The sequence below is a fragment of the Athene cunicularia genome (genome assembly GCF_003259725.1).
Source record: "Athene cunicularia isolate RWA chromosome 14 unlocalized genomic scaffold, athCun1 chr14_part2, whole genome shotgun sequence".
Lineage (NCBI taxonomy): Eukaryota > Metazoa > Chordata > Aves > Strigiformes > Strigidae > Athene > Athene cunicularia.
Window position 1 is genome coordinate 376,549 of NW_020799119.1, and position 22,480 is coordinate 399,028.

The window sequence follows — 22,480 nt, forward strand, 5'->3', positions numbered from 1 at the left end:
GCCCCGGGCAGTGGTGCCCTTCTCCAGGGCCCAGCATCCCTCCCCCGGGGGTCACACAGCCCGCGGGAGCCCTTCGAGTGTCACCAAATCGTTCTGGTGAGTCTCATGCATCAGCTTGTTCACCTTTTGGCATCAGGACCTCCAATTTACTGCTCAATAATTTTCTCTCTCCACCGCTACAGCTGTCCAGGGTCGGGGGTACTTACGTGTTGGCCTCGGTGGAGTTTAATCAACTTGCTTTCTCTACATTCAGCATCAGAATATCTCCAGTTATTATGCTGGCGCGTTCCCAAACAAATACTCTATATTACAGGAATAAATCAAGTTAAACATCAGCTTTTTCTGCACCAAAAAAAAAAAAAAATTAAAAAAAGAATGCAGGCTACTTTCCAGCGAGTGAGCTGGCAGATGGAGGTCCCCACAGAGCCAGGCATCGAGGTTTAGGGGGATGGAAAATTGCTCTGGTTTGGAAAAGAGCTCAGGAACAGGAGCTCGGGCGTGCGTGGCCCTGGCTCGGCGTGTTCAGCCCCCGGCGACCCTCGGTGCTCCTTGGTGGGTTTGGGTCTTCTTGGGCTGCCCCCGCCGCTGCCCCCCCGGCTGTGGGTGCATCGGAGCCCCTGGGAGCCGTGGCTGGTGACAGGGGGGGCGGTGACAGCCCCCTGGGCAGGTGAGGGGACGGGAGGTGTCCCTGGCCGAAGGCGGCAGCACTTGGCGCAGCCCACCCTGGGTTTGCTTTGCGGTAATATAAATAGAGGAAAGTTAAATTACGTGGCTTGCTCATATTTTTGCAGCTAATCAATCTGTTATGCTATCAAGCTGTCAATCTCTTCTGGGGGTTTTATGGTGTTTTTCTGAGCAGGGCTGATTCTTTTGCCTCTGCAGTTAGGGATTACGGCGCAATGGGAGACAATTTCCATGTCCTGTGATCGTCCTGAAGCTGTGAGACGCTTTCCTCTTCTCTCGGTGTGAATCGTGGCAGCAGGGCTGGCAGCTGCCGCGCTCGGGCAGGGGCTCGGTCCCTGCCTCGCAGAGCTGAGCTCTGGGCACGGCGTGAGGTTTGGGTGCACGGTCCCTCCTTCCCCGGGGTGCATCCTGTGCGCAGCCCGTTTGGGGCGTTTGCAAACCGCGCTGCTGCCTTCGTGGCTTTGACTCTTTTTATTTTTACAGTGCAATGGGTCCCGCTCTTCTTCTTTATGAGGATCCGCAGTAGCTAAGCCCGCTCCTCGGGGGCTGCCCCCCTCCTGAGGCCTGAGCACCCCGGGGGACGGCTCCTGGCTGCGAGCTGCTGCGCTGGCACCGCGCTGGCACCGCGCTGGCACCACACTGCGGAGCTGCCACAGGCGGGCTTGGAGCAGGACGGCGCCGGAGCCGGACACGTAACCCCCCCAGGCTGCGAACGGCCCCGTCTTCTGCTCGGAGAACGGGCCAGGCCTGCTCGGGGCAGCGCAGACACCGTGCCCGCCGCTCAGGGTGCAGAAGGTATTTCCTCGCCTGGCCCTGGGCCGGCGCGTGCAGTCCCTTCGGCACACGCGAACCCCCCGGGGTTGCCGCACCCTGAGCAGCGTTGGCCTCACGTGCGCTCCTGGAGCCGCTCGCTCTGCCAGCCCAGATGCGAGGGAGAAATACAGCAACGTGTGGTTTGCAGCATCCCCCAGACGCTCCCACTTGGCCTCTTCGCTGCGGGTGTCGCGCAGCTGATCTGCAGGCAGCTGCAAAGTCCTTTTGCCTTTTCCATTTCGGTAACACGGGGCTGGCTGGCTCAGCTGGGGCCCGGGATTGCCGTGGCGTTGGGAAGCGCCAGCGTGTCTGTATATGCCCTAGAGCAGTTTTTTGGCATTTAACATGGTACGAGTGTGCTGGGGGGGCGGCAGTGGCTGCGCCCCGGGTCGGGTGGGAATCGTGCGCCAGCGTCTTGGTGGCACCCACGGCGCTTCCTGGGGTTCCCCCAGCGCAGGACAGGCTCCGAGCGCTGCGTTCAGCTCCCCTGCAGAGATATTTCCCGCAGCCGATCCCCGTTCCCCAGCAGCTGGTTCTACCGCACTCTCTGCTTCCAAGGGGGGCTCCTGCTGCCACCCCCTGCCCCAGCACAGTCCCTTCGGGGTCCGTAGCAGATGCCAGGCTCAGAGATTCCCTGGTTGAGTGGTGTTTTCTCTGAAGGGCTTACGGACAGGTCTGTAGGTAATCGATAAGTGCCTATAATGCACTTACTCCCAGGTAACAGGTTTCATCTTCCCACAAACTGTGTTCTTGGAGGGGTCGTTTCTCTTTTTGCACCAGCTTTGGGGCCAAAGCCCGTCTGCTTTTATCACTTAAAAATCAGCCCTACTTTTTAGCACCTGTAGAGGGTGACTTGTAAATCTCAACTCCTTTAAAAACGGTGAAGATAAATGGAGGTGATGAACTGAAAATGGTTCCTTTTGCGCTGATCCCAAGCCAGGGCGGAGGTGCGGGCTCGGTGTGAAGCCGCTGGGTCTGCCCGCAGGTGCAGGCAGGGTGCAGGCAGGGCATCGCTCCGTCCCTGCCCGCGGGCGCTCAGGGTTGCCGAGCTCCTGGGCTCGGTGCGAGGGGCTGTTGCAGGGCACCCCCAGGGGCTGGTAGCAGGAAAGGATGAAGCACAAATCTGGTTCCAGTGCCTGTGCCTTGCTGGGCTGCACCACAGCAGCTGAGCTGCTCCGGGCTCCAGGTTCTCAACCTTCTTCAAATATCAGCGAGTAAATAAATCAGCTACTGAAGTCGCTGACACACTGTCGGTCTGGTTTTTAGCCCTGCCAGCGGAGGAGCGTGGCGTGTGGCTGCTGCAATCCCAGCCCGGCTGATGAAAATGTAAATGTCAGTGGCTTCTCCAAAGCACTTGGCGCCGAGGAGCCCCGGTGCCTTTCCTGGCTAATCCTGACAAGCAGCGTGTCAAGGACAGCCAGCGGCCGCCGCGCCACAGCCGGGGCCCAAACCAGCCCGAGCGGGCGCTCGCAGGAGGGGCCCTCCCCGAGCACCGCTACTGTCACCACAAGCGGGTGGGCACCGAAGACCTGAGTCCTCGAACTGTGTCCCCTGCCTTGTCACCCCAGGGCTGGCCTGCCGTCCCCCAAACCCCAGAAGGCTGCTCTGCCCCGGGACAGGCTCTGCCCCCGGCTCAGGGCTCTGGGGGGGCTCCCAGCGCCGTGTCGTCTGCCCGGGGCTGACGAGAGGGTTAATTCTTCTGTCCTCAGTGTCTCGAGAGTCGCCTTTGAGACCCGCTTGCGTTTCCTCTGCCAATCTACTCCAGTCTGAAATGCATTTCAGTTCCACCCTATTGATGTTGACTTCTCATAATTTATTTTCAAAACACCCGAACTCCTGTTCCTGATGCGACTGGAGGATTTCTGCAGACTCTTTCAAGTGGAAAGCAATTCATTTCCACTGAGCGCTCAGATCTAACGTGATGAGAGAGTGCGAGGAGGGAAAATGGGAAGGAAAATGTGGTTTCAGAGTCTGTTTATTTTGCCGCAGCCCAAGGAGCAGCTTACGCTGATGGAGCATGGTGGATCGGTCTGGGGAACCTCACTGGTGCTGATGGGATTAATGAGGGAAATTTGCACCAGCAGAACCAGCGCATCCCATTTATTATAATAAATAAACCTGAAAATCGGTAAAACTGGTTTAAAATGGGAGGTTGAACGGATTCTTCCGCACGAGAGGGGCTCTGACTGGTGATGGATGGGCACGGAGTGGGGTTTGATCACTCTGTGTGTTGAGGGACAGAGAATATCTCGGTGTTCTTACTGTTGGCTCTATACCGACTCGTTTCCACTTTTACCACTTTGTAATTTGATGGACTCTCTCTTCAAACTCTTGATGCCCTCCCCGATGCTGCTTGTGCCCGGAGGGTGCCAAACCAGGGCCCGGCTCAGTGAGGAGAGGTGGTGAAGGGTGACCTGTGGCTCAGGCATCAGCAAACCCCTCGGTCTGGGTTCCTCGAGGCGATTGGGTGGTGAGGGGGGAGATGTGTGACTGGTCAGACTAAGGGCCCGAATACTTTTGGACATACCGCTGGTAGCTTCCTGCATCATTTGGCACCTGAATCCCTTTTCAGAGTTACAATGGGAGCCACGGGATAATAGGCAAGCTGTTATTTTTAACTGTTGGCTGTGGCGAGCTAGAAACATCGCAGATCTACGTTTTCCTTTATCCCGTGTGTGTCCTCTCCCTCGTGCAGGTGATGCTGGCGGAGAGGAAGGGCACGGACGAGCTCTACGCCGTTAAGATCTTGAAGAAGGACGTTGTCATCCAGGACGACGACGTGGAGTGCACGATGGTTGAAAAGCGCGTCCTGGCTCTCTCCGGGAAGCCGCCGTTCCTGACCCAGCTCCACTCCTGCTTTCAGACGATGGTGAGCGCCGGCGCCACGGCCGGTCCCCGGGCAAAGGGCCGCGTGGAGCAGGGACCCCGCTGGCGCCTGAACCTTGAGCTGGGGGAGCCTGACCCTTTACAAACCCCATTTTAGTCACTTGGCTTCAGCGGTGAGTTTGTGGGCAGAAACCCTCTTCTGGAGAGACCCAGTGCCACCAGTTACCCAGGAGCAGTGCCTTTCTGGGTGGCTGCAGGGTGCCTGGGAGCTGTGTGGATGGAGCTGTAGGGACTTCTGCCCTGGCCACGTGTTTTAGCTTCTCTAAAACATACCTCTGTGTTTCTTTTCTGGATATACCTCACTACACTTGCAAAAGTGGCCGTGATTTTTCTGGCCTTGGCAACCTCACAACGCGTCCAACTCGGTGCCGTGAGCAAAACGTGTGTGTGTTAAACTGGAGGCAGCAACACACAGCATCTGCACCCCTGAGATTTTTTCATCGGGGAGCTGTTGGATGCCGTTAGATGTGATTTCCCAGCCCCTCGGGTGGCCCCCCCAGCCTGTGATGTCCGTTATGATTCAATAGCAAAGTGCTGCGCTTTCTTCTCAGGATTCGCTGTTATGGTCAAAAGCCTGAGTAGAGGATGAAGCCCAGTACAAACGGCAGAAATTCAGTTTGAAATGGGCATGTGATTGAGTTTGTACGAGTCGGAAGCGGGGAGGGGGGGGTCAGGAAGGGGACAGGGAACCTTTAAAGCAATCTCTGCCCAGCCATCAAGCAGCCTGTGAATGAAAACCTCCAGGTACGTGGCAGTGGGAGCCAGGAGAGGGAATCAGCAGAGTCCTTTAGAACGATGACAATGCCATCCAGGAGGATTACATTTTAATATTATCCCAAAAATTTCATTTACCAAACACATTTAGTGTATTTAAAGCCTGCAGACCAGCTTTGCAGCGCAGTAATCAAAATGTGGCAGGAGAAGCTATTTCACACAGCATCTCTCTGGCATCTGAAGTGAGTCAGCGCAGGATTATTCCTGGCAGACCTATAGTAGCTTAATAGTAATCGTATTTGTAATGTAATCAAAATGTATAGCAGGGTGTATTATCAAATGCTGGCACAAAGCACTTTGATTTCTGGGAGCACAGTCCAGAGCACACTTCCCAGCCGGGGCTGTTCAGCGTCTGGTGGGAGAGAGAAAAGCCCAAAATCTGCATTTTAAAGAGTAAGTGAAGATGAGCAATGAGACAGCTCCTGCGTGTCTGAAGGACGAGAAGCCCCGAGCTGGGCTGGCTGTGGGATTTTGGGGTGCTCTGCCCTAAAAACATCCTGACCAGCGCCTGGGCCTCTGGGAGGAGGGTGAGCTGGGCGTCCCCAGCTGAGCCAGGCCTTTGCTGACGCCCTCCCTTCCTCTGGGGCTCGGCAGCAGCACTGACACCGAGAAGTGATAAATAACGGGGGGACGGGGAGCGCAGCTGCTGGCCTGGCTTCGGCTCTCGGGCGCGGGGGGAAGTCGGGCAGGACCCGTCGGGTGGTTCGTGAGGGGGAGGAGGGGGAGAAGGGGGGCAGTGGAAGGAGCCCCGGCAGTTGTGGGCTGCCCAGGGAAGGGACGTGTGTGTGTTTTACCAGCTCCATGTACAGCTCTGCGGGGGTATTTACATATCTGTAACTCACCGTGGCTCGGGGAGTTGGGATGCTCCAGCCTTGGGCAGAGCTCGTCCTTTTCTGCCATAGGCAAGAGCCAGGGCAGCTTTCCCTCTCCACCCCTCGCTCCCAGCCCGTAGGCTGGCCAGCCATCTGGCTGCTTTATTCATCATGGGTTTGTTCTCTGAAGCACCAGCATTCTCTTCTCCCCCCAAATGAGGAAAGCTCAGATCCTGCTTTTAGAGCTCAGCTGGCTGTTTCAAGAGACCATCCTTTTAATATTCTTCCTCCTTGAAGTTGATCGATATATTTAGGAAGCAGCTGCAAGCGAGCACGATATTGCTTTGCTTTCCAGTTGCTGTCGCAGGGTGAGTAGCGTGACGGTGGCTGCTGAAGGTGACTTTGCCTGCCCCTCGCTGCTGAACTGGCTCAACGCCTTGGCAGAGGCAGTCATTGACAGAGGGGGATGCTCCGAAATTCCCAGGCATCTGATGAGCTGAAATCTCTTTTCTATCCCATCAGTGCCACACGTTTTCCGTAGCCTGGTTGCCCCCTAGAAGGGTATTTGATTCCCTTTGAGGGGGGTGTCAGGGTGGGCTCTGCAGGAGGAGCCCATTACCCAAGTAACTGCGTAGCCCTTATTATGGTAATGCTCACATTTGCATATCTTCCGGGCTCCTTGTCCTTAGTGTCTTAAAAGCAGGGCAAGGTTTATTTCAGGAGGAAATGAAGAATGGGAAATATTATGAATTATTATGTAATTCTGCCAGGCTGAGGCTCTCCAGCCTTCGTGTCGTTCCTTCGCGCTCCAGCGCTGGGGCCAGCCCAGGGACACCTTTGTGTGTCCAGGCCCCAGAGCTGGTGTTTGAAGGCTGTAGAAAGTCACTTGTTGTAAGGAGGGTGACTCGGGCCTGATGTTACGCAGCGCTTTGCTGTTCTCCGCTGTAGGGGACACACGCAGAGGTCGGAGCACAGATGTCTGCTGGCTGGCAGTCGGTGTCCCGCTCCCTTGCGCTCCGGAGCTGTTGCTTCTCCCTCCCCGAGAAACGTCCTGCAGTGGTTTAGGTTGGTGGGTTTTGGCAGTCTTGCACGATTTTCTTCACAGCCATTTCCCACTAACAAAAAAAAAAAAAAAAAAAAGTGAAACATCAGAGGAAAGTGGCATTTCAAGGGCACGGATTCCTCGGGGTAGAGGTGCTGCTGGTGTGAAGCTCCTGCTTGCCCAGATCTTGGGTCTCCCCAGACTTGCAGGGCTCGTGCTGGAGCTCGAGAGGTGGCATGATAAGATCCAGCTGCTTTTCTTTTATTAATCCATGGTTCCGAGCTCTGTGGGAATACTCAGGCCTTGCTTCCTGCCTCGTTGCCCTCCTTGGGACTGATGATGGCCCGCACGTGCTCAAATCCCTAGCAGCGTTCAGGGGACTGGGCTTACACCCCGTGGGACCCGCGCTCGCAGCGACGCAGGTGCTGTGTGTACAACCCCCGGCCGCCCGCTGCGGCCACGGCGGCTCCAGGGCAGGGCACGAGCCTGCCCCTGCCCACGGCTTGAGAAAAACACCTGGGAATTTCTTAGGCCCACACCTACGAGGCTACCACACTGAGGAAGAGGGAGGGGCGCTTCAATCTGGAGAGTCTTAATTAATGGAAGCAAAGTGCATCTTACACATTAGAGGCAAAGTCTGTGCTGATAGGTGGCTGTGATTGCACCTACCTGCGAGTGTTTTAATTGATTCAAAGTCACCGATGGACCTGCTTGTTCTGCTCTTAACAATTAATTAATTAATTAACCATGTGTGAATGTTAAGTGCAGCCTCAGCCCAGGCTGGGAGGAGTGAAGAGAGGGGATGCAGCCTCCTCAGCTTGATGGGGGGGGCTGCTGGTGCTCATCCTTCCCGGTGCTCAGCCACATCATACCGGTCCCTGCCCGTGCACAGAGGCTGGTCCCTGCAGGAGCTGCTCACATCCCTCCTGCATGAATCCACACAGTGCCCGGGGAAATTCCAGCACGGAGCTGTCTGGTCAGACACCCTGCAGAACGGCTTCCGTGAGGAACGACAGCAAATCTATTAATGGGAAGTGAGAACCCTCTGCTTTAGGGATCCCTCTGCTTGCCTTCTCCGTGGGATCTGTCTGCAGAGTGCAGAGCTGGAGCCCAGAGCGTTGCAGAGGAATGAGTCCATCTGTCTTAGGGACCCTGGATGAACACGAGCTCCGCCTGCACCCCTTGGGGAGGGCAGTGATGAGAATTGTGCTGCCATGAAAAATACAGCCTGGAGCTGTCAGTTGCCTTGGTCTTTATTTCTGACCCCTGCAGATTCCCCGCTCTAATAATTCTGCTGCTAACTGCTTGCTTTTTTCCTTTAGGATCGCTTGTATTTTGTGATGGAGTACGTGAATGGTGGGGACTTAATGTACCAGATCCAGCAGGTTGGGAGGTTTAAGGAGCCACACGCTGTGTAAGTTCAGTAGCCCAGTTTGGCACCTTCAGGGTAGGTATTTGATGTACCTTTGCCATAAATAGTCCAAGCCACGGGCGTCTGTGGTGCAAGTGCTGGGCAGAAAGGGAGGGCAGAGGAAGGGCGGCAGGAATCAGAAGGTGCAGGACGATTCTTTGCCTGGTGCCAAGGATGCTGGTGCCTCCAGCTCATCTTCGGGATACGTTGCACTTGTTGGCAGGTAAACAGCTGACCTTCATAAAAGCTCCAGGCGGGAGGTTTGGAGCCTCCCTGGGAGACACGGGCAGCAGCCGGTGAGCCCCGCACCCAGCACAGCCCTGTTCTGCCCCGGGGCCCTCCCCAGGATATCAGAGGGACGTCGGGTCTTCAGCTCCGCTGCCAACCCGAGTGCTCACGGGTGGCTTTTGGCTCCCTGTGATCTGGACAGAGCAGAATGTGTTGATGAAAGCCTTTGTATGCTTAAATAAAAACCACAAACAGTGAGCAGAGCCCGGGTGGGATTGAACCAGTGTATTGCACTCTGGAGAGTCCTCCGAGACCCAGAATATTCTTTAAAGAAAGCAGTGGTGGTGTGTGTTATCTCCACAGCCTCCCCGAGATAACAGATAACGTTGCAGCTGCCTTGCCAGCACACGGTAATGAACAGCCATAGATCCCAGCCCTCGCTTAATGAGAATTTGTGTAACGAGAAGTGACAGCCCCCCGCTAGCCCACAGCAACCTGATTGCGTCCCTGCCCGATAGGAGCGGAGGGTGGGCCGTGTCATTCTGTGATACTTGTCTCATGGTTTTATGTCGTGGCAGTCTTTATCCTTTGGTCATGTATGCCTGACGTGTTTCATTTAGCGCGATGGGATTTGAAAGGTTTTCATTTTGATTCAGTATCCTTTAATTATCAGTCTGCCTTTTAAATCTTTCATTTCAGGTTCTACGCAGCAGAAATAGCCATTGGCCTCTTCTTCCTGCAGAGCAAAGGCATCATTTATCGGTAGGTGAGCGAGTTCCTCCTTCCTCTCTTCCCCAGAGAGCTCCAGCCACAGCCGGAGCGGTGGGACCACTGCGGAGCTCGGCGGGGCTCTGGCCATGGGGCTCGGCTCCCTGCTAGTGCCGCGGGTCAGGCTTGGCCTGAAACGGAGCTGGGTTTTGAGAAGGTTCTTGTCTGTGTCCCCGTTTCGTAGGGAGGCAGCTTTGGTTCCTCTCTTGCCTCTGTTTCACGTGTTTCTCTTCCTGTGAGACAAATGCTCCCTGGCAGCAGGGACCAGTGGTGAGCCCTGTACTTTGCTGCAGGGCACTATTCTCTGACCGATAGCACTAGAGTAAGTGCTTACGAATGGCTTGTTCTGAGATCTGCAGCGCCAGTCTGTCACTTCTGGTTCAGGCACGAGCACTTCTGTCCCGTTCGCGGTGTGATTAGAGCAGCCCGGGTTAGCTGGGTCGCTGCCAAGGCCCGGGCCGGGCTCTGAGGCTGCTGGGGCTCGTGTGCCGCCGCCGCTCCGCGCTCGGGAGCCTTCCCAGAGCCCCCCGCGTAGAGCAGAGCATCCTAATGAGTGTCAGATACCATTAACTGCTTTGCAAAAAGCAATGCCAGCTGTGCTACTGAAGTTATGAGATGCTGAAGACTGCTCCGAAGATGAAAGAAGTGGAACAGAGCTGACGGGAGGGATGCTTTTTGCCATCAAGCTGCTACAGAGAGATTCTAGGTCTGCCAGTCCCCAGTGCCTCGTCTTCCTTCCTTCCTCCGAATTCAAATCCAGGCTCGTGTCCGTCTGCCTTTGGCCTGTCAGACTTCTAAGCGCTGACACAATAATTGGGAAAAACAGTCTCAAAAACCAGCAAGAAGTTGTGAATTAATACTGTTCCTTTTCTTGGGCTCCTGCCTAGCGAAGTCAAGCCTCGTGCGCCGTGCGGCCCCGCGGTTCTGCCCAGCAGGTCCCCGCGGGGCAGTTCAGCCAGGGGTCCCTACGAAGAGGGGTCACCCCGATGTGCAGATGGGGTGTGCAGCCAGACAGGGCTGCAGGGACCCAGCCAACTGAGCCTGGCCCGCTCTGTCACCTGCCTTGTCACCTGATGTCGCCCTTGGGCGAGGGAAATCCTGCAGACATGCTCCAACATCAAAATGGAAACCTTTGGGTCCTGCTTTACTGTACAGAACATAAGCCAGGCACGGCACAGAGCAGGGAACTGGACGGTAATTACGTGGCTGGGGATGTAGAAATTGCGCCTGGAATACTGAGGTTTTGCTGCAAAACTGCCCTTCAGTGTGTTCTGGGTGTCCTCTGGGGAGGCTGGTCAGGGCTGGGAGCCGGATGGGGAGCTCTGCAGCTGGAACCGCCTCCACAGTTTGTGCTAAAGAGCAAAGCTCCTGCAGGGTTGGGCATAACGAACAGATACCCTGTGGATGGGGATCAGAGGAACACAGATTTGTATTTTCATGGGGGAGCGTAGCATAGGTGATGCAGGGACTTCTGCTGAGTAGGTCCTTCCTCATTGCTGGTGAGCTTTAAATACACTTTGATTTTCATAGGCGCCAAAAAAAAAAAAAAAAAAAAAAAAATCTATGAAATCTGTCTCCCTGCTAGATGAGAGTGTTTTCTGTCGTACACTTAAAAGCAATTTGCCCAGCATGGTGTTCCTGTGGGTTAAAAGTAAAATAAACACTTCATCCTGACAGATCTCTGACTTATTTTTACTCGTTTCCCCAAATGTTATCCTACAAAGAGCCTGGGTGTGAGACGAAGCCAGAGCTCACTCGCGGGAGAGAGCCGGAGTCGGGATCCGCGTGTCTTCGCTGGGTGGCGTCACGCGGGGCCTCCCGTGTCACTGTTTTGCTTTCGCTTTGTAGAGACCTGAAGCTGGACAACGTGATGCTGGACAGCGAGGGGCACATAAAGATCGCGGACTTCGGCATGTGCAAGGAGAACATCTGGGACGGGGTGACCACCAAGACCTTCTGCGGCACTCCGGACTACATCGCGCCCGAGGTAGGGGCCGCGGAAGGGCGGGACGTGCTCTGTCCGTGTTTCGGCAGCCGGCCTGATGCTCTTTTCCCTGGGGTGACCTTGCTTTGGGAGCTTTCTGACTGCACCGGGCACGTTAGTGAATTCACTGCCAGCCTGGAAAGTTCATCCACCCCCTCGGCGCGCTCTGTCCCCCCAGGGCTACCTTTAAGGCGGCAGCGATGGCGGATCTGCCTCTCCGGCGGCGCGCCCTGCTTCTGCCTCAGAGCACGGCGGCTCCTCCACGCTGCTCTCCCTGCAGCGTGTTTTCCCTCTCTGGGTGTTTCTCCCGTGTCTGTGCCACTGGTGTCACCGCCCCTGTCCGGTCCTTGGCCCGCTCAAACCCGCCAAGGGCTGCTCCTCGCTCTGGGGGAGGAGGATGAGCCTCTCGCCGCATGCGACAGCCACTTCCAGCGCAACAGGACCGGTGGGAAAAACGGAATTATCAGTGAATAATATTTCCATGTGAAGTGGAAATCTTTAGATCTTTCCAGTTTGCTACTTGCAGCGAAGGGCTGTGTGTCTGATGAGGAGAGGCTCCCTCTCTACAGCTCGAGATCGCTGCAAAATTGCTTTGCATTTGCTTATTACTTACGAGATGGAGTCACATATGACACTTACCTAAAGTGCTATATGGGTGCAATTTAATGTCAGACGTGTGAAATTCAGGTAGGTAATTATTCCCAAATGCCTGTTCCCTTAACGTAAAAATATCCCTCTAAAATCTCCTCACTCTGCTGAATTTTCAATGATGAGATTAATATTTATTCATTTAAATATTTTAGAGAAAGAGATTCTCTTTGCTAGGACATAGATGCACTTTTATGCTAAACTATGTTGTGTTTTGTTGCTGCCAGAGAGGTTTTTAATTACTCGTTATTACGCATCCTCATCGTACCAAGATGAATATGGTGTCCTGTTGGTACGTGCCTCAGCTGCTGCCTGTGATTAATTCGCTTGGAGAGCAGGACAGATGACCAGTTCTCTTGGTATTTGGCTGAGCATCATCACTTAAATTCTTACTTTCTTCTGCTTGCCCTATTTTTCTTTTTGGGGGAAAAAAAAAAAAAAAAAAAAAGAGAGAAAATGGGAAATTAGGATGCAGATTGCTACAGTGCCCAGGAATGGTATTAAAGCCTGCTACCAGTGGGTCTCGGAAAAAGGGAATGTGCACGTCCCCTACTTTGTAAGTAGAAGAGGGGGGGCACGGTGCCGGGGTGGTCTCTGCCTGGGTGGCAGAGCCGAGGTCCCTGCGTGTGGCTCCGCTCTGGGGCCCTTCTGCTGCTCCGCGCTGCCTCGCGCCAGGGACCTGCGGCGTTCCCGAGCCAACGTGTCTTCAGGGGAGAAATGTCCTGTGATCTGCTGTGATCTTGACCCATTTTTAGGGCTTTGTCTATTCTGAGGTACAGCTCTGCGTGCCGAGGTGACGGGGACCGAGCGCGAGTGACCCCGCGTGTGTAATTCCGTGTTCTGCGGCTGCTGGGCTTTGACCTTCCCTCGCGTGCGCTTGGCGACTGCGGCTTACGGGAGCTCCGCGCGCAATCTCCTAAGGACTAGTTCCTTTTAAAGGCCTTCGTGGTGTGAACGGTTCACACCTGAATTTCCCAGAGCGCAGGAAATCATCGGAACGACAAGTGGGAGGGATTGGAAGCTGCTGGGTGAGGGATTTCTTCTGGCTTGGAACTCGGCGTCCGGTGGGGCCAGGCCGGGTGGGCAGGGGGCTGCTGTCGGTCCTGTTGTCTCGCCGCGTGCAGGGCATGGACTCGTTCCCTCTCAGGTGGGTGGCAGCCCCTCGCCCGCCCCTGGTGGCACCCCCAGGCCAGATCCCGCTGGGCGCTGCGGGGCCTTGTCCCAAGAGCCTGGAGGGGGGGGGTGGCGGCCTGGGGGGCCGCCTGGCTCTGGGCGTTCCCCTTCCATTAGCATACGATTTGCATCCCCGCTTAAGTGCAGGAATCTTGGCGGAATAGAATTCGGTAATTAGGATGAATAAATTGCGTAATTGTTTTGCATTAAGTAACAGATGGCAAAGCCCAAGGCCTGTCAAACCCCAACCGCTGAAATTCCACCCGTCAGCACCAACCCAGCGAGTAAACCAGAGCGTGAGGCCCCTCAGAGTGACCCGTGCCCGCAGGAGCGCGGCCGGGGCCGGGACCCCCGGGCCAAGGCAGGGAAGGGCGGCGCTGGCCGGTGGAGCAACCCTGGGCCGAGGGTGCGGAGTGGTGACCGGCGGCGCTGAGCCGCGGAGCCGGGGCTGAGGGACACCCCGGGACCCTCCCGGGCTGGTCCCTCCCGTCTGCTCCGTACGTGGGGTCCCGCCGGCAGGGACCGACCCCCGCCCCGGCTGCAGGTGCCCCCAAAGCACCGACACAGCCTCGCTCTGCGGGGGGGCTCTGCTGCGGGGTCCTGTGGCCATGAAATCGGGAGTAAATCATGGGAAAATACAAAAAATTCATATTATCCAAAATAAATATTGATATTTTTAAATATAAAAAAAAAAAAACAAAGTTATATCCTAACTCCAAAGCAACCACAGCGCTCAGGTAAGGGCAGGGCTGTTATTAGGTTATTTTCTGAAGGATGCTCTGCAATAAATAATAGAAAGCGAACTGGCAGCTGGGAATGCAGAGGGGTTTGAGTTCCCATATGCTGCAAGTCTGTTTTAAAAGGGCCACGTACCATCCACTAAGGGCCACACTCTGCCTTGTTATTTCAAACCAACTGCACTGAAGTCAGCGGGGAAAAAAAAAATAAAAACATCACTAAGTGCATCAGGAAAAGCAGGAACGGCTGCTGCTCCGAGTCTGCAACAGCACAACGCATATGCTGAATTTTGTCTGAATCAGAATGAATGTCTCAAATCACAGTGAATAATCTAGGGTTTTTTTTCTAATATTTACTGCGTGTTTGAGAGCTGATGGTTTTTTAAAATTGCTGAACCTTTTGCCTGTCGTGCGCTCTTTATAGCCGCGGTTTCCCACCGTTTCAGGGACTGGTGTCTCAGTAAATAACCTTGCCCTTTTGGTGTGGACTGCAGCTTGAAATGAGTTTGCGTCGTGCCAACAGGTTAAAAATGGGAGTGTAATCCTGCTGTTTGTGTTGTTTTCAGATAATTGCTTACCAGCCCTATGGGAAGTCCGTGGATTGGTGGGCATTTGGAGTCCTGCTCTATGAAATGTTAGCTGGCCAGGTAATTGAATTTTAATTGATTCCTGTGGGATGGTGTTGAGCTCCGTTGCGAGCGGACGCTGACGGGCAGTTTGTTCAGCTGCTGGCACACGGCGGGGGGGTGTCTGCTCCACGCGGGGGGGTGAAGCCGTGGGCGCAGCCCCGGGGGCTGCCATGCTGAGACACGAGTCCCCGCGCAGCGCGGCCGGTTTCCTGAGGATCGTGGCTGCAGACAGAAGCTCAAGGATCGAGAAGTGGCGCTGACCCTCTGTTTGCTTTGCTCTAGGCTCCCTTTGAGGGGGAAGACGAGGACGAGCTCTTCCAGTCCATCATGGAGCACAACGTCGCCTACCCCAAGTCCATGTCCAAGGAGGCAGTGGCCATCTGCAAAGGGGTAAGGGCTGGGAGCAGCCAGTGGGCACGGTGCTGTCCCTGCACCTCCGGCAGGCCCACGCGTGTGGGGGCCCTTGCCCCCCTTGCCCCGGTCGGGCTGCGGGTGCCCAGCACGAGGGGAATCTGTCAGAACTGGGTTGTGTTCTGGTGCCCGTGCTCTCTGCTCCTAGCACCACAACTTGTGCTACCGCCTGTGTACGTACTAAAAACAAAGGAAAAAAAAGCCCCAGATCCTTTCTGTGCCGTTACGCTACACTGAGCAGAAACACGGGTGGGACTGGAGGGCTGCTCTGACTTGTCTCAGGTGAAGGTCGGGAGGAGACGGGAGCGTTGGATGGGATGTGGGAGTTGAGGGCACCTCGCAGAGACCCCTCCTCCCCCTTAGGCAAGGGCAGGGGAGCTTTGTGCATCTTTGCCTGAGAAGAAGAACGATGCCTAGTGAAAATGAATGTGATTTCTGAACAGCTTTCCTGAGATCACATACAGAGCCTCCGTCCTGCAGAGGTTTCCGTGCAGCTCTGATGAGTCGCCCTTTAGCAGCACCTGAAGATCAGTGCTGCTGGGTCAGGGCAGTATTTTCATTATCAGATCTTTTAATTTGCGGTGAAGCTCTGTGTCGCCCAGTGCCCTGAGCTCTCAATGGACTGGGCCTAAGCAAGACTTAAATGCAGTCTGAATTAATTTGGGCTGTGATGAATAAAGGCTGGCTAGGTCCTGATGTTGTTATGCATGCGGTTATTGCTTGGGACTGAGCCTCATCTCAGCCAGCCAGTGTCAAACGGGGCTATAAATATGTGTTTGTGTAGGAATTTAAAAAATGTTTGCTTTTAATAGTTAATATTTAAAATATCTGAATGTTCTGTACCTCAAAATAGTGTTTGTGTCTACAAATGACACATTTTGTGCTTAACGCTCCCACTGCGGCATTTCAAAGCCTCTTTCCAGCGTTGCCAGGATTTGGAGCTGGTGTGAAAGAGCAGCACTGGCCTGTCCCGTGGCGGGGAGCTGCGCAGGTGCCCCCCCACACCTCGGGGGGCTGGAGAGGGGACACTCTCCCAGCCGCCTGGCACCCACCCGCAGCAGAACGTGGTAAAATCCAGAATCCACGCTGGTGATCGACGGGGGAATGTCCAGGAAGTTTCTCACCCTCTCTTACTCCTCTTGCTGTTGGTAGTTGGGACATAAAGGGAAAGTCCACTGTGTCCCTGGCCAGGCAGGGGGGCGGGAAGGTGCTTGGTGATGCTGAACGTGTTATCCCCAGCGTGCCCGAGGGAGCGGAGGCTGGAACAGGGATGAATCCCACTGTTGGCTTTGTTTGCTGTTGCATCAGTCCAAATGTGAGTGCTGTAAATAGACAAGGAGAGACCATGACTGAAACGTCTGCTGGGTGTAGCTGTAACGGCTTTTCTCACTTCTGGAGATGTGAGGCTGCATGGGAGGACATTTAGCCACGCATGGAGAGCGTGGTCCTTTATAAATTCTCTTCATTTTTTTTGCAGTGAAGTGGTGGTTCCCTTTGTACAACTGTTCTTCCAGGGGAGCGCATAAAAACTCATGACGTTCTTTGCCGCCACCAAACTGCTACAGCAGAAAGTTTAATTAAAAATATGTGTGGTATCAAAGAACTGTCAGTAAGCTGGAAAAGAAGTATTTACGTTTTTCCCCTGGAATACGGTGAAATACATCACAGTGAGCTGCAGGGGCATCGAGGCCGCGCTGTTCGTGTGGGTGCACGGTCAGTCTTCCAGGAGGGCACAAACCCAGAGAAGGAGCAACTGGAGAAACCTCTTCTCCTAAATGTGATGGGTTTGGTATTTCACTGCCACGCTCTCCAAAACAATTCTGTTGTTCCCACGCGGTTTCACTCCAGCGTGCCGGTGCCAGTCATCACTTACTGTTGCACAGCTCAGAGATGAAAAGCATCTGATCCTGAAAGCCTTGTACCGGCCCGAGCCAAGAAACAAGCGTTAATCAGAGATCGTTGGCTGGGAAGCAAAATGGAGAGTTAACCAGAACACAGCTCCTTGAGTTGACAGTCAGCATCAATTAGCAGATCAAATGGAGCATTTCCCTCCTCTGCTGTCAACTTGGATTTTTTTTTTTTTTCCCGAGGGCTGATGCCGGAGCTGCTCTCTCGGTGGTGCAGGAGCTCAGCTGAGCTCTGGGCTGGTTACCAGGAGCCAGGCTCCCGGTTCCTGCGTGCGGGCGCGTGCAGATGGGCGCTGGCACAAGCCGTCACCCCTTCCTGTCCCAGATGGAGGAGTTTGACTGTGCCTGAGCAAAGCAGCCCTTTCCAGGTGAACAGATTGTCTGCGAATATAAGCCCCCTCTTCCATCCCTGCCTGCTCGCAGAGGCAGAAAATGGCACGTTTGCCGCAGTGAAGCGCACAGGTAGTCTGAGCGGTGGCTCCGCTGGCCGTGCTGCCTGGGAGAAGCGCCGCAGCCCCCTCGGAGGTGCGGGTGTGCCGTGGCCCTGCGCAGGGAGGGGGGAGCCTTGGGGGAGGTGGGAGCCTGCCGGGGGGTTTGCTGGCTCGGGCCGAAGCGCCGAGCTGGGGCTGGGCTGTGCCGAGCGGGCGCAGGCGCCAGAGCCCGGGCAGGATGGTCCTGGCAGGGGCTGCTGCCCCTAAACCGTGTGCTCCCATCCCGCGTGGACAGAGAGCATCGGGTCAGCTTTGCCTCTCGGGGCACAATGTGCAGCTGTGAATGAAGCCCCTGAAGATACAGCATCCACTTGCCCTCCAGAGACAAAAAATAACGCTGCGGTTTAACGAAGCGGTTGAGCCCAGGCTTGGGCTTTCCTGTGTCTGAGCTCCAGACATCGGACGTACCATTACAGGTGGTTTGGTCTGAAGCATCCTCCTTTATCTGCAGAAGCCTGAAGGGTTTTTGCTGTGTTAGTAAGGGGATTAAATCAACTTGTTCCTGTTTAGTACAAACAAAGCTAAGTGATTATCCTATGTAAGCCAGGAGAATCAATCTGCATGTTTATGGGGTCCTATATATCAATAACAGATGGTGCCTTCATGCTCACGTGCATAAAAGCACAATAGGAAGGCAAGAAAATTTAATTTCTGGGTGTGTATATTGAAAATAGAGAATAACCGCACTGTGGTACAGCTCTGCTCGGCTTTACAGGTGGGTACAGGAGGTAGAGAGGGTTCATTAGTTGGCCGAGCTGCTCTGACTTCGGGGTGTGTTTGTGTTCTGGGGGGTTTAACCACGACACTTCAGTCCTGGGGGGGGGTTTGGGGGTTTGCAGAAGATTTCCCAGCGCACGGCAGCAGGTACCAACCTGGGCTGCGGCTGGAGGAGCTGATGGATGAGAGCACGAGCTGGGTTTAGTGGGGTGTCAGGGTCTGCGAGGCAGCGCGGTGGGTGAGGTGCAGCCAGTGCCGGCAGAGCTGTAGAAGCTTTCCCGGGGCGCACGGGGGGGAATTGGGCTCCCCCCCAGGGGAGGGTCCGCTCGGGGGGAGCCTGGGCAGCGTTGCTGACCCCCGGGTGGGACCCGGGGCCGGGAAGCGCAGCGGGGTGCGTGGGGCCGGGGCAGCGGGCTGCCTGTCGCTGGCTCTGCGGGGCTGCCCCGGCCGAGGAGCGACCTCACGTCTGTCCTGGCGACGCTCTCGGGGCCTTTCACGGCTCAGTTCTGTGCGCAGCGAGCTGCGGCGGAGGCACGGATCCTGCCCCACAGCCCTGCTTCCCCTCCTGGCCACGAACGATCCGGGCAGTAGAGGCTGGAGGTGTGTCGGGGTGTTCAGGGTCAGCAGTTAACAGAAAAGCCCCACGAGCAGATTTCATGTTTGCTGAAAGCAAGCGAAGCTATTTGACGTGGCAGCCAAGTCACTCCATCGGTTTCTTAGCACGTGTCGGGCTCTCGTGTTGTCGGGGGCTTGTGTTAGCAAAGCCTCACTGAGTCACAGGATGCTTTTATTCACCTGCTTCAGCACAGCTAAGCAGGACCTGATAGAATTGTCAGGGCTCTGTCCGGAGCCCGCCCAGGAGATGCAAAGATCCCGTTTGGCTGCACCCAGCTCACCTCGAGGTGGGTGCCGTGGGAGCCCTGAGGTGGCAAGGCAGACGCCCGTCCGTGTGCCCAGGGCGCTGTGGAAGCTGGAACATCCCTTGTCTGGGTTGCGGAGCCGGGGGGGCCCTCGGTGTTTGCTGACGGGCTTCCCAGGGCGGGGTGGCTGAGGGAGGCCTCGCTCCGTCAGCCGCTCGGTGGCTGGTTGCCCTCGCAGGTGCTGGCCGTGGCTGTAGTGCTCCTTGCTAGCAGCGTGGTTAGCAGCTCCGCTCTTCCTTCACGTTTGTTGTTTGGGGTTTTTTCTGTCAGGGTTGGGGGTTTTCCTTGCTTTCAGCTCCCTGTTGTAGCATTACTTGTAAAGCTCAGCTTCCCTGGGCGGGTTTGTTCTGTGCCCTCACAGATGGCGGGGTTGGCGTGTCAGAACGCTCACACCTCGGGGCACAGGAGCTCGGCTGCCGCCCGGCTGCTTGGGCTGATGGGCTTATTCTTGTCAGAAGATGTTTGCTTATAAAAACCTTATTTTTCAGGAGTGGGGTGGTTTCTCAGCTTTCCATCTGGTGGGGTGGCCTCTCCCGCAGAGCCATGGGTGCCCTGTCCCTCCCGGGGTCACAGGAGGGCAGCGGGGGGACTCCTGCAGACCCACGTCCCTGGGACACAGAGTCAGGCTCGCTGCAGCCTCTGCGCAGCTCTGGGGTCGGTTTTAACCGCCCGGCTTTTCATCCGGTAGCCCTGTCCTTGCAGGTGTAGGGCTCGTGTTCTGATCGGTGTCTTACAAATCTCTGGCATCTCCGTCTCATCTCTGAACAATGCCCCCAGGATATTAATGTTTGTACAGCCGCCCTTAATTCCTGTGGCCTATTTCACTTTTGTTATTGAGCCAGTGAAGAGAAGTTTAGATGATAAACAACCTTAATGGACTGTTTGTGCTTTCTTCCTCCAAATCGACTCCTTGGTTAGAAATACAGCTGTCTGTGCTGCCGTGGCGCCAGAGAAGTGGGGCTTCGGCTTCTAGGGCTGGTGAAAGTTTCTGAGGGCAGGTTGTTCATCTTAAACGGGTAGTGGCCTTTAAAATTAATTTTGCAGATGCTGGGAAGTTGGCTACCCAGCACAGGGACCACTCAGCAGCTTTGCCTGCGTCCCGGTCCCCCACTGTAGCAGGCTGGGGAGGCTGCAGCGGTGCGGGGAGCTCTGCCGTCACCCAACAGTAATTCTTGGTGAACCAGTTTCATTCCCAGAGGAAAAAGGTGCTCGTGTACCTGCGATCTGCTTAGTCTGCTGTCGTAAGCCATTGTCAGCCTTCCCTGACCCTGGAGCTGCCCCGGCTTCTCCCTCTGTCCTCTGCTTGGAGCCCCAGAGCAGCAGAGATGGGAGCTGGGGGTGTCACAGCACCCTGGGGACTTCTCAAAGTGGACATTTTGGGAAGCAGCTGGACACCCTGTGAGTGACTGTTTCTTCTCTTCCTCTCTCCAAGCTGATGACCAAGCACCCTGCCAAGCGACTGGGCTGTGGTCCGGAAGGGGAGCGGGACATCAAGGAGCACGCGTTCTTCCGCTACATCGACTGGGATAAGCTGGAGCGCAAGGAGATCCAGCCCCCCTTCAAGCCAAAGGCTGTAAGTCTGGCCGCGCGAAGCGTGGTTCTGCCCTCCCGCTCTCCCGCACACGGGTTCTCTCCCGCACGGTCTCTCCCCCCGGCCCGTGGGTGCACTCGCCCAGGCACACGTGCCGGCACGGCTCGTCCTGCCCACGGCCTGGAGGTTCCGTGTTTCTGCGTCAAACATCGCGTCTCCTCAGGCGCGGCCCGTGTCAGACCCCTGCTGGGACGGGGGGACTGCGGCGCCTTGTCTGGCTCTGACTTGCAGGGGTAGAAATGCCGCGTTTCGCTCACGGATTTACCGGCCTTGCAGCGCTGTCTGTCTGTTATCACAAGGGTCGCTCGTCCTGTTGGCTTTTTTCCTCCCTTCTTCTCAAGCTGAACAGGTCTCTCTCTCCTTTTTAATCTCGACTTTATTTCAACATCTAGCTCAGCGCCATAGTCTGTCTGAATTGGCCACGGAGCTGTATTTCACTCAACAGTTTCTCTCCAAGGTGAAGCGGTGGAAAAGCTGGAGCCTGGCTGGTGTGCGGGAGGAGAGGAGGGGAGAGGGGAGGAGAGGAGGGGAGAGGAGCTCCGCAGCGAGGGGAACGCGGCTGCTCGCTCTCGTCTCCTTGTTTGAGATGGGCTCCGCTAGCGAGAGGGCTGCGGCGTGTGCTGGGAGCGCGGGGCTGGAGGGGGAGATAAGCTGCCAGCAGCGAAGCTGAGGTGGAGGCATGAGTAATCTGAAAGCTATTTGTCAAAAAAAAATGAGACTGCTTGCCTGCTCCGTGGTCCTGCCGCCGTTGCAGTGACACGTGCCGGGGCGGGGAGCAGAGCGGGTTCCATCTCCTGCTGCCTGTGAGGCTCAGACTGAAGCAGCACGAGGGCACGAGCCTGCAAACTGTGTTTTTTTTGATGTGGTTTTGCTGCATCTCTCTGCCCTTCCCAAGAGAGGACGCGCGGGCAGCAGTGGCCGCGCAGCCTGGGGGACAGGGCCATCTCTGCCTGGATTTCTGTGTCTCCTCGCCGCTGTCGGGACCGGCAGGCTCACAGCTCTGGGTCTCTCTGTGGTGGTCCGGGTCCTTAAGGCATGGACTTACTCATAAGTTTCCACCTCCTGCACGCCTGTTGGCTGCTGTGCCCTAGTTGGGTGCTGGCGTTTTACAGAAAACTGGGACTCCAAAGTTAAATCTGGTTTGCATGGCTGGTAGGAGCTGATATGTCTGCCCAGTGGTCAAGGTGGGAACATTGCACCCTCTTAACCCGTCATCCTGGATCTCAGCTCGGAGCCTAGAGATGGAGGCTCTGGGTATTCAGCTGAGCCTTCCCCTGCCCTGCTGCCCTTAACAACCTGGGACACGTCAGCTTTTCCTCTGCTTTACAGCAAACCTGCTCTTTTGAAGGGACCCCTTCAGTGCTTGGAAAAACTCTGCTTTCAGGGAAATCGTGGAGGGGGAATCCACTTGGTGTGGGGTGCCCAGCTCCTTCCGCTCTGCTCCCTCTGAATGCCTCTCTGCTCCCGCAGCCTTTTCCCTTCTACAGCTCCTTGCTTGACTGATCAAATACGAATAACCCTGCCGTGAGCTGGGCCTGGCAGGAGCCTCCGCAGCCTCATCTCCCTCCCGGCACACGGTATGGATGGGGCAGCGGCTGCCGAGGGGGAGGTCAGCTCCTCGCCCCAGGTCTGCCAGCGATGCCCTGTGTGCGCTTGGCGCCGCGTATTTTAATTTCAGACGTGTTTTTACAAAGTTAACTCCTGTGCGGTGCTGCCTTCGTGCTGTCCTCGGAGCCTTTCGCTGCCATGGCTGAGAGCTGCTTCTGTGCAGCACGGCCTTGAGCTGCCCTCTGCATCAGCAAAGAGAAACGTGTCCCGTTCTCCTCGTCTGGCTCGGGAACGTGGAGCTCCGGG

The 22,480-nt window shown here is 55.8% G+C and overlaps 1 protein-coding gene across 1 annotated transcript in view; it reads left to right on the plus strand.

The window, feature by feature from the left end:
- Positions 1 to 22,480, plus strand: part of PRKCB (protein kinase C beta) — a 116,574-nt gene that overhangs the window by 85,001 nt on the left and 9,093 nt on the right. Inside the window, exons 9-15 of the mRNA XM_026859391.1 lie at positions 4,193 to 4,366; positions 8,334 to 8,425; positions 9,350 to 9,412; positions 11,267 to 11,405; positions 14,527 to 14,607; positions 14,872 to 14,979; positions 20,468 to 20,608. Coding sequence (XP_026715192.1) covers positions 4,193 to 4,366; positions 8,334 to 8,425; positions 9,350 to 9,412; positions 11,267 to 11,405; positions 14,527 to 14,607; positions 14,872 to 14,979; positions 20,468 to 20,608 — 798 coding nt within the window. The remainder of the gene's footprint in view (positions 1 to 4,192; positions 4,367 to 8,333; positions 8,426 to 9,349; positions 9,413 to 11,266; positions 11,406 to 14,526; positions 14,608 to 14,871; positions 14,980 to 20,467; positions 20,609 to 22,480) is intronic.